Raw genomic sequence first — 12,425 nt, forward strand, 5'->3', positions numbered from 1 at the left:
TAAAAAAGCATCTTTCTACAGAAAACCTATGAAACAAAGGAAAATAATTGCATCAATGAGAAGGAAAGATATCTTGTCATTTTTCTATCTCTATAAGTCACTGTATCAAATATATATTGTGAAATATTTGTGCATGTTGCTTTCTCATACTGAATTCTCACAGAGAGAACAGAAAAGTATCAGGAATTTGTCATCCTTTTCATATGAAATGCAGATTTCATAATGGTACACTTTCACTTAGCAAACAGCAAGATATCTCTGAAAGTATGGCGCCCAAAGGGCGCGCCAAAAAATATGAAACATCCTGATATCTCTAATATATATGCCTTGTATATCAAAGTCATGCACCTGAAGGGCATGCTGAAAGATGTATGATATATTAAAGTAATGAGCTTGAAGAGCACGCTGAAAAATATTGAACATACAGATATCTCTGATGTATGTATGCTTGATATGTTAAAGTTGGGCGTGCTGAAAAATATGACTGATTATAAAAGTTACGCGCCCGAAGGGCGCGCCGAAAAATACAACTGAATGATGAAATTTGTGGCTGACACTAGCATTTTAGGCAATGATGAGCCTGTGTCAAAATTCAAAAACACACTGACCTCCCCTATTGGGCATTTCAAAAACATGGTGACCCCCCCCCTATCACCAAAGTCAAAAACAGGGTGAACCCCCCCCCATGAATCCACCGGCCCCCCAGGCTGAAGAAACTGACCAGTCCCTAACAAGCAAGGTCACGTAATTTGAAACTGTCTGCATCTCACGCACTATGTGGCTGCAATATGTGGCCTCCTTGGTCGACTGAGCCCGTTTCGACTACGATGTAAACTTGTACTTTTTCAACAGGGTGTTGATTTACGTTGAACAGTAAGCATTGCCGAGATACATGCCTTCGAATAATTTTACATCCATTTACCAAGCACATGATGCAATTACACTATCGCGTGAAGCCGATCGAGAATGGCAACCACTGTCAAGAGCATACCACTTTACGGCACACATACAAAACAGTGAGTTCACTCCGTGTCGTCGGAAAGAACATGTCGCAAAACTCTATTTTTACGACTTTTTGTTTTACAACAGCAAGAACGATTATTTTGCGATGTCGGGCGGATTTTCAAGGGTTTTCAGAAAAACGTCTGAGAGTTGAAGGACCTACAATGATTGTAGGCGTGTACAGACGTAATGAAATACGTTTTCAAGCTTGAATTGTCTAGAGCTTAGTTAATTTAACCGCTGGTGCACTTGTCGGTCGGACGGGAAGCATAGTGATTTTACTTGCCCGAACGCAAAATTCACTAGCCACGGGCGTCGGGCGATAGGAATTTTTGAGCCCTGTTACTGGCTAATGAATTGCAAGTATTTATCATTATTTAATTCATGCAGGCTGTGTGTTATCAAAATGTCACAACATGCTTTTATCTTGTGCGGTATGACTGCATATGCGGCTATCACAGAGGGCACCAACATGTCAAGTGTACAAAAGCTGCTGTCATCGATATGGAGATTAGCCAATCACAAGTTTGGATTCACGCTATGTTTTCATTCAAGCCACAATGTCGCAATTAGTTTTGTTTTGTTTTTGCTAATGAGTTTTTCCGCCGTCAGACAACGCGTGTTTCTTCAGTGTTCCTTCATTCAAGCCGTAGGATCGATGACATGATGACCCAAAATTTAGTGGTAGAAAAATACCACCAGAAAAAAATTTTGGTGGCAGATTGACAGTTTTTGGTGGCAAATGCCACCATTGCCACCGATTATTTCGAACACTGCATCAAGGTTTCTATATCTACCTGTTTCTATGTGTAGTATGTGTGCACTAATGCGTAACTTGCACAGGGCTGATCTGTGATCTGGGTTTTTTATAAAATGAAGGTAGCTTTCGAGAGAGAAATCTTTTTTCAACTCTCTGTATGTGCGAAGTTTATTTTTATGGTGCCCTTGTCTGGTATCATCATGAATCAATTCAAATGCACATTTTTCAAATAGCTGTTTAACTTTTACATTGAAATTAGTTTTAAACTGTTTGTCTACATTCATGGCATCTCCAATATTTACGAGCAGCAACGAATCTGCAACGTATAGTTAATTTTCAAGGAAGAGCAAGACGGAAATGTAGCGCTCTTTATCCTAAAATTTTGATGCAGAACACTGATTAGAGATTAGGCTCACGGCAATTAGCTAAGATGTGTATTTGTGTGTGTAAATATAGATCGAATACCCCTCAGTCCTATCCAAACGAACATGGCATGTAATATTTTACTAATTTTCAAGGATCACTTTTTTGCTGTAGCTGTTGAAGATGGTTCTTTGAACACGGCTTTTGACTTCAATTTTGTGTTGCCCTCCTACACCCGTCCTGATAATACAGAAACGACCATCAATACAGGTAAGATTAATACAAAAATTTAGACAGTTTCAACAATGTGGTGATGTATTTCAGGGCAAAACTTTTCTTAGGACTTAAAGCATACCGTACATTGTATAAACATTGTGAAAGGAACGATAACATATCGGGGTATTTAAAAAAGGTTACTGCTTTACGGTAGACAGTATTTCATCTACTTACCTTGTATATTCATCTTATCAATGCAATGCGAAAATTACATTCGAAATGAAAGATGGATTTATCTCAAATATGACAGTACAAATACAGACATTAATGGTAACTAATTATGTTTCATGCTTTATTAGAATAAAATAAGTAACACATACAGTCTGACATTCTGTTGTTAGTATAATTGCATAATATGCGTCATTTTAATTTTCGCTTACTTTCATGTGTATTCTTCCTTTAATTTCAGATGAAAGCATACCAGTATTATCAGACTTATCAACAATAAATATGACTGATTTTGGTAAGTGGGGGAAATATTCCAATGCATCTAAATCTGTCAAAAGCAGCAACCATTGCAAATGTAGCTCAAATTGCCAAGCATTCATTGTCATACTGTATATCACCATTAATGTTAGCTGAAAACCTCAGCAGCTGGCTGATAAAAATGACTATGGTTCCTAAAATAGCTGCCATTTCATAAACAGATAAAACTTAAAAGGTGATCACAAAAACAAAAATACCGCAATTATACGGTGTCGCTCACATTTTATCAGAACTGGTACATACCAGTATGGGTACCAAATATCAACCAGAAAAACAAGAATGACAAAAGCAAGTAAGGTCTGCAACTTAGGTACTGTAGGTCATCTTTAGGAACATGCATATCAACTTCTACAGCAATGGGACAAGCAGATTCTACATACATAAGCAAATGTCAACAAAAAATTAGCAAGAGAAGCTTGACAAAAAGAAAAGATGGGAGAGTGGGGAAAAAAGAGTAGGAAAAAATATAAAAGGGTTCTTTTAAAAAGGAATGCTACCTCATCAATCTTCTATCCCCTACCCCCTCCTGAATATCAAATGTTCCACCCCTTGGTTGACCATATTTAAATTAGACCAGCTGGCAGTATATTTACAACTTTGGGGATGTTTTAATTAATGCTATGAGTGCTATTATTCAAATGTAAACATCACTTAAATCAGTTACAGATAGTGAAATTCCTTCCACTGTGGGGGGGGGGATTATGACATCTGGAATTATCCTGGATCCAAATTTCTCATCAGTTCTTGTGTGTCTTACATGCGAAAGTTGCAAAAATTGGTTCGCAATGAAAAAATTTACCTCAGCTCTGTTTTAAGGATCAAATTTTACTACAAATTGATATTAAACAAGACAAAATTATGTTCACAGCCTTCAAAACTGTCTTACAACAAATCCTTGGTTGTAGGTCATTTAAGGTCACAAAAGAAAATTACCTAAAATATAAATATTTGGGGGTTTCCCAACACTTTGAGCAGAAAATTTATCTAATAACATCCCTCGGAACTTTTGTACCAAATTACAAAGCTATCAGACAAGAAATTTTGAGAACAAGTTTTCTTGACCAAATATGACAAAATTGTCTTAAAAATACAAATTTGTATATTTCAGGACAATTTCCACATAACTAACTATTGTCATCCCTGGACATCTGTACACCAAATGTAAAAGCCGTCTGTCCAGGGGCTTTAAAATGAAAATATTTTTTACGATTTTTTGACCAAAAATAACAAAAATTGCCCCAAAACAGTAATATTTCCAATTTTGTCATAATTTCAACAATTAGAAGGGTAACACCCTAGCCAAACATCTAATCCAAATTTTAAAGCAATTGGGCTAGCGGTTTCAGAGAAGAAGAAATTTTACTTAAAATGAGAAAAATAACCAAAAAATTCAGCAAAAATATAAAATTCAAGATATCTTCACGATATTCATCAAATTGATTTGAATCAACCCTAGTAACCTGTATACCAAATATCAAAGCGATCAGATTAGTTATTCTTGAATAAAAAAAATTTTGACCAAAAATTCGGAAAATTGCCCCAAAATTACAAATATAAAAATTTCAATTAAATTTGTATACACTTGACTGATGTAACCCTTAGGAACATGTATACCAACTTTCAGAGCAATCAGATGAGTGGTTTCAGAGTTAAACATTTTTTGACTAAAAACTGAAAAAATTACCTGAAAAATAGAAACATGCAAATTTCATCCTAAATTTTACACATCTGCTTTAGAATACCTTAAGAAACCTGCACACCAAGTTTCAACCCAATCTGACCAACGGTTACAGGGTTTTAGCAATTTGCAGGGTTTTTCCTTTTTTTCCCCTCATTTGCATATTTTTGACACTGACAAGTTCATTTGAACAAGTTCACATCTCCACCCCTAGGTGCACCTGTACACCAAATACTAAGATAGTAGGTTCTGCCGTTTAGCTGTTTTTGATGTGGACGGACATACATACATACATACATACATACATACATACATACATACATACATACATACATACATACATACATACAGACATGCAAATGGCATGCAAATGAACTGATTCAGCTTATACGATTACCTCACATTGGTATACCAAATGTGAGCTAAAAACTATGTTTATTGATTTTTGAGCCCAAACAAGACTAAAACTGAGATACTGAACTTCAAAGAGTAGTATAAAAATATTGAAGCAGGCAATACCATACTATATCATTTCACTCCAACTGAAATTACCAAAATTCAGATAAATTACTGATTGATCATCTCCTTAAATGTTGAAAAAAACATAGGCCCTTTACTTTGTTAACATAACACATTTTTCTTTATCTTATTGCAGCAGCATTGAATGAACATAGCTAACCTAGCTCGACTGTGAATGAATCATCTACTGTTGAAATGATAGAAGCCCGAAGGCAGAAAAGACAAAGAGGTTAGTTTTTCCATTATTTACTTTCCACAACAGCATTTATAAACATATTGCAGTCAAAACCTGTGTAATTCATTAGTAACATCATGTAGGCATTTTTTGTTTTTACATGCAAATGTAGCTTTGCTTTCCTACCCTTGATCCAGTTCCAAATTGAAACCAGCTTTTAGCCATATTGCAACTTCCTAAAATGTCTTATCATACTTTGTATGAATAATATGACTTTTGCTTTGATTCTGTCACAGGACTACAAAGAAGACGAAGGCCACAGAGAACAATAAAGAAGAGTGTCAAAAGTAAACAGCAACAGATTGCAAATATAGAGAAGAAATTACAAACATTGAAGAGGAATGGTGAGCTAGAGAAATATGTGAAGTCGATTCCAGCAAGGCCAAGGCGGAAGTTTAGTAATCCACTAGACGTTCTACGTATGAAATACACCAATCCCCAAGAGTATGAACAGCTGGATGCACTCCTTGCCCTGGATGAGGATTGTATAAACACAGTCCTCCAATTTCTGAGTACATATTGTAAAGAGTTTAGGGATTTGGAAAATTTAGATCGATTTGAGAAGACCGTGGAATGGCTAGCTGGAAAGCTGTTCCAACATGTTCCATTGTATGAAGAGATTCAGTCTGATTGTATTATCTGACAGGGCTTTGATCATATTATATCAGTTCACTTAAATGGTAAAAGAGTTCATGCAGTACATGATGAGGTTATTCAAATCACTGAAATTCTAGAATACATAACTGTTAAAAAATTGTACCATGTAAATTGCTTGGAACATCCTTTTTAAATTTGTGTTATACAGTTGAATATGTAGAAGTACAATTAAGTGCACTTTAAAAACAGTTTTTGCATGAAACTTCCTGTCCTAATAAAAAGCTGACTATCTTAAGTACCTCAAGTAAGACAATTTCAATGGTGATATACAGGCAGACACCGTCAAGTATGCCACTGCAGTACTACCAATCTCCCGTCAGAAAAGTAAATAAAGACAAAAATGTACAAATTTTATTGTGCGTCTACATTTACAGCATATGGAGCAATCTATTTAAGGCAAACATGAATTTATATTGAGTTTCTTTTTTATACAAAATTTATCATTAAATGACTCAGCATAAATGTAATAACGGAAATGCCTTGTGATATGTACGTTGGACTGGCAGGGTTCTAAGGGCATTTTAATATTCTCCCCGAGGCAGTTTACGGCCGAGATAATAGAAGCTTAATAAAGTCTCTTACTGCTTAGAAGTGGTCAAAAAAGTCATGATAGAACGGATGTAGTGCTATGTTGTCTTGTATCAGGAATAAAGTGCCCAATATGCTCGGTAGTGTTTGGCAATGCCGACCACTAAAAATGGCGAGGACTAGAAAGTCGGCCGTTAAATTTAGTGACTCTTAGCGGGCAGCCTGTGACAAGCGCCCAATAAAAAGCTGACTATCTTAAGTACCTCAAATAAGACAATTTCAATGGTGATAAACATGCAGACACCGTCAAGTATGCCACTGCAGTACTACCAATCTCAAGTCAGAAAAGTAAATAAAGACAAAAATGTACAAATTTTATTCTGCGTCTACATTTACCGCATATGGTGCAATCTATTTCCGGCAAACATGAATTTATATTGAGTTTCATTTTTATACGAAATTTATCATTCAATGACTCAGCATAAATGTAATAACGGAAATGCCTTGTGATATGTACGTTGGACTTGCAGGGCTCTAAGGGCATTTTAATATTCTCCCTGAGGCAGTTTACGGCCAAGATGATAGAAGCCTTATAAAGTCTCTTACAGCTTAGAAGTGGTCAAAAAAAGTCATGATAGAACGGATGTAGTGCTATGTTGTCTTGTATCAGGAATAAAGTGACCAATATGCTCGGTAGTGTTTGGCAATGCCGACCACTAAAAGTGGCGAGGACTAGAAAGTCGGCCGTTAAATTTAGTGACTCTTAGCGGGCAGCTTGTGACAAGTGCCAAATAGAAGGCTAACTATATTCCCTACCTAAAGTACGAAAATTTCAATGGTTATACACAGGCAGAAGACTTCGAGTTTGCCAGTAGAGTACTACCAATCGCCTGTCAGAAAAGTAAACAAAGAAAAAAATGTACAAATTTTATTCTGCGTCTACATTTACCGCAGATGGAACAACCTATTTCCGGCAAACACAAATTTAGATTGATTTTCTTTTTTATACAAAATTACCATTCAATGACTCAGCATAAATGTAATGGGGGAAATGCCTTGTGATGTTTTGGACGGGCAATTTTCAATGGGGATTTTAGTATACTCCTGTAGCGAGTTTATGGCCGAGCTGATAGAAGCTTAATAAAGTCTCGTACTGCTCCTGAGTGGTTAAACAAAGTCATGATAGAACGGATGTATTGCTATGTTGTCTTGTATCAGGGATAAAGTGACCAATATGTTTGGTAGTGTTTGGCAATGCCGACCACTAAAAGTGGCGAGGACTAGAAAGTCGGCCGTTAAATTTAGTGACTCTTAGCGGGCAGCCTGTGACAAGTGCCCAATAAAAAGCTGACTATCTTAAGTACCTCAAGTAAGACAATTTCAATGGTGATATACAGGCAGACGCCGTCAAGTATCCCACTGCAGTACTACAAATCTCCCGTCAGAAAAGTAAATAAAGACAAAAATGTACAAATTTTATTCTGCGTCTACATTTACCGCATATGGAACAATCTATTTCCGCCAAACATGAATTTATATTGAGTTTCTTTTTTATACGAAATTTATCACTCAATGACTCATCATAAATGTAATTGGGGAAATGCCTTGTGATATGTACGTTGGACTTGCAGGGTTCTAAGGGCATTTTAATATTCTCCCCGAGGCAGTTTACGGCCGAGATGATAGAAGCTTAATAAAGTCTCTTACTGCTTAGAAGTGGTCAAAAAAGTCATGATAGAACGGATGTAGTGCTATGTTATCTTGTATCAGGAATAAAGTGACTAATATGCTCGGTAGTGTTTGGCAATGCCGACCACTTAAAGTGGCGAGGACTAGAAGTCGGCCGTTAATTTAGTGACTCTTAGCAGGCAGCCTGTGACAAGTGCCTAATAAAAAGCTTACTATCTTAAGTACCTCAAGTAAGACAATTTCAATGGTGATATACAGGCAGACACCATCAAGCATGCCACTGCAGTACTACCAATCTCCCATCAGAAAAGTAAATAAAGACAAAAATGTACAAATTTTATTCTGCGTCTACATTTACCGCATATGGAGCAATCTATTTCCGGCAAACATGAATTTATATTGAGTTTCTTTTATATACGAAATTTATCATTCAATGACTCAGCATAAATGTAATTGGGGAAATGCCTTGTTATATGTACGTTGGACTGGCAGGGTTCTAAGGGCATTTTAATATTCTCCCCGAGGCAGTTTACGGCCAAGATGATAGAAGCTTATAAAGTCTCTTACAGCTTAGAAGTGGTCCAAAAAAGTCATGATAGAACGGATGTAGTGCTATGTTGTCTTGCATCAGGAATAAAGTGACCAATATGCTCGGTAGTGTTTGGCAATGCCGACCACTAAAAGTGGCGAGGACTAGAAAGTCGGCCGTTAAATTTAGTGACTCTTAGCAGGCAGCCTGTGACAAGTGCCAAATAAAAAGCTTACTATATTCCTTACCTAAAGTACGACAATTTCAATGGTTATACACAGGCAAAAGACTTCGAGTTTGCCAGTAGAGTACTACCAATCGCCTGTCAGAAAAGTAAACAAAGAAAAAAATGTACAAATTTTATTCTGCGTCTACATTTACCGCAGATGGAACAACCTATTTCCGGCAACCACGAATTTAGATTGATTTTCTTTTTTATACAAAATTTACCATTCAATGACTCAGCATAAATGTAATGGGGGAAATGCCTTGTGATGTTTTGGACGGGCAATTTTCAATGGGGATTTTACTATACTCCTGTAGCGAGATTATGGCCGAGCTGATAAAAGCTTAATAAAGTATCGTACTGCTCCTGAGTGGTTAAACAAAGTCATGATAGAACGGATGTAGTGCTATGTTGTCTTGTATCAGGAATAAAGTGACCAATATGCTCGGTAGTGTTTGGCAATGCCGACCACTAAAAGATGGCGAAGACTAGAAAGTCGGCCGTTAAATTTAGTGACTCTTAGCGGGCAGCCTGTGACAAGTGCCCAATAAAAAGCTGACTATCTTAAGTACCTCAAGTCAGACAATTTCAATGGTGATATACAGGCAGACGCCGTCAAGTATCCCACTGCAGTACTACCAATCTCAAGTCAGAAAAGTAAATAAAGACAAAAATGTACAAATTTTATTCTGCGTCTACATTTACCGCATATGGTGCAATCTATTTCCGGCAAACATGAATTTATATTGAGTTTCATTTTTATACGAAATTTATCATTCAATGACTCAGCATAAATGTAATAACGGAAATGCCATGTGATATGTACGTTGGACTTGCAGGGCTCTAAGGCCATTTTAATATTCTCCCCGAGGCAGTTTACGGCCAAGATGATAGAAGCCTTATAAAGTCTCTTACAGCTTAGAAGTGGTCAAAAAAAGTCATTATAGAACGGATGTAGTGCTATGTTGTCTTGTATCAGGAATAAAGTGACCAATATGCTCGGTAGTGTTTGGCAATGCCGACCACTAAAAGTGGCGAGGACTAGAAAGTCGGCCGTTAAATTTAGTGACTCTTAGCGGGCAGCTTGTGACAAGTGCCAAATAAAGAGCTAACTATAATCCCTACCTAATGTACGACAATTTCAATGGTAATACACAGGCAGAAGACTTCGAGTTTGCCAGTAGAGTACTACCAATCGCCTGTCAGAAAAGTAAACAAAGAAAAAAATGTACAAATTTTTTTCTGCGTCTACATTTACCGCAGATGGAACAACCTATTTCCGGCAACCACGAATTTAGATTGATTTTCTTTTTTATACAAAATTTACCATTCAATGACTCAGCATAAATGTAATGGGGGAAATGCCTTGTGATGTTTTGGACGGGCAATTTTCAATGGGGATTTTAGTATACTCCTGTAGCGATATTATGGCCAAGCTGATAGAAGCTTAATAAAGTAACGTACTGCTCCTGAGTGGTTAAACAAAGCCATGATAGAACGGATGTAGTGCTATGTTGTCTTGTATCAGGAATAAAGTGACCAATATGCTCGGTAGTGTTTGGCAATGCCGACCACTAAAAGTGGCGAGGACTACAAAGTCGGCCGTTAAATTTAGTGACTCTTAGCGGGCAGCCTGTGACAAGTGCCCAATAAAAAGCTGACTATCTTAAGTACCTCAAGTCAGACAATTTCAATGGTGATATACAGGCAGACACCGTCAAGTATGCCACTGCAGTACTACCAATCTCCCGTCAGAAAAGTAAATAAAGACAAAAATGTACAAATTTATTCTGCGTCTACATTTACCGCATATGGAGCAATCTATTTCCGCAAAACATGAATTTATATTGAGTTTCTTTTTATACGAATTTATCATTCAATGATTCAGCATAAATGTAATTGGGGAAATGCCTTGTGATATGTACGTTGGACTGGCAGGGTTCTAAGGGCATTTTAATATTCTCCCCGAGGCAGTTTACGGCCGATATGATAGAAGCTTAATAAAGTCTCTTACTGCTTAGAAGTGGTCAAAAAAGTCATAATAGAACGGATGTAGTGCTATGTTGTCTTGTATCAGGAATAAAGTGACCAATATGCTCGGTAGTGTTTGGCAATGCCGACCACTAAAAGTGGCGAGGACTAGAAAGTCGGCCGTTAAATTTAGTGACTCTTAGCGGGCAGCTTGTGACAAGTGCCAAATAAAAGGCTAACTATATTCCCTACCTAAAGTACGAAAATTTCAATGGTTATACACAGGCAGAAGACTTCGAGTTTGCCAGTAGAGTACTACCAATCGCCTGTCAGAAAAGTAAACAAAGAAAAAAATGTACAAATTTTATTCTGCGTCTACATTTACCGCAGATGGAACAACCTATTTCCGGCAAACACAAATTTAGATTGATTTTCTTTTTTATACAAAATTTACCATTCAATGACTCAGCATAAATGTAATGGGGGAAATGCCTTGTGATGTTTTGGACGGGCAATTTTCAATGGGGATTTTAGTATACTCCTGTAGCGAGTTTATGGCCGAGCTGATAGAAGCTTAATAAAGTCTCGTACTGCTCCTGAGTGGTTAAACAAAGTCATGATAGAACGGATGTATTGCTATGTTGTCTTGTATCAGGGATAAAGTGACCAATATGTTTGGTAGTGTTTGGCAATGCCGACCACTAAAAGTGGCGAGGACTAGAAAGTCGGCCGTTAAATTTAGTGACTCTTAGCGGGCAGCCTGTGACAAGTGCCCAATAAAAAGCTGACTATCTTAAGTACCTCAAGTAAGACAATTTCAATGGTGATATACAGGCAGACACCGTCAAGTATGCCACTGCAGTACTACCAATCTCCCGTCAGAAAAGTAATAAAGACAAAAAAATGTACAAATTTATTCTGCGTCTACATTACCGCATATGGAGCAATCTATTTCCGCCAAACATGAATTTATATTGAGGATCTTTTTTATACGAAATTTATCATTCAACGACTCAGCATAAATGTAATTGGGGAAATGCCTTGTGATATGTACGTTGGACTTGCAGGGTTCTAAGGGCATTTTAATATTCTCCCCGAGGCAGTTTACGGCCGAGATGATAGAAGCTTAATAAAGTCTCTTACTGCTTAGAAGTGGTCAAAAAAAGTCATGATAGAACGGATGTAGTGCTATGTTATCTTGTATCAGGAATAAAGTGACTAATATGCTCGGTAGTGTTTGGCAATGCCGACCACTTAAAGTGGCGAGGACTAGAAAGTCGGCCGTTAAATTTAGTGACTCTTAGCAGGCAGCCTGTGACAAGTGCCTAATAAAAAGCTTACTATCTTAAGTACCTCAAGTAAGACAATTTGAATGGTGATATACAGGCAGACACCATCAAGCATGCCACTGCAGTAATACCAATCTCCCGTCAGAAAAGTAAATAAAGACAAAAATGTACAAATTTTATTCTGCGTCTACATTTACCGCATATGGAGCAATCTATT

The 12,425-nt window shown here is 37.2% G+C and overlaps 1 protein-coding gene across 1 annotated transcript; it reads left to right on the plus strand.

Annotated features, from left to right (window-relative positions):
• Positions 1-2,807: 2,807 nt before the first annotated feature.
• LOC139126469 (uncharacterized) lies at positions 2,808-6,178 on the plus strand. The gene is made up of 3 exons (XM_070692528.1): positions 2,808-2,864; positions 5,221-5,313; positions 5,556-6,178. Exons 2-3 carry the CDS (start codon positions 5,280-5,282, stop codon positions 5,960-5,962), a joined length of 441 nt encoding a protein of 146 aa, XP_070548629.1. The 5' UTR covers positions 2,808-2,864; positions 5,221-5,279; the 3' UTR covers positions 5,963-6,178.
• Positions 6,179-12,425: the final 6,247 nt, after the last annotated feature.

This window comes from Ptychodera flava (assembly GCF_041260155.1).
Source record: "Ptychodera flava strain L36383 chromosome 3 unlocalized genomic scaffold, AS_Pfla_20210202 Scaffold_27__1_contigs__length_13241970_pilon, whole genome shotgun sequence".
Taxonomy (NCBI): domain Eukaryota; kingdom Metazoa; phylum Hemichordata; class Enteropneusta; family Ptychoderidae; genus Ptychodera; species Ptychodera flava.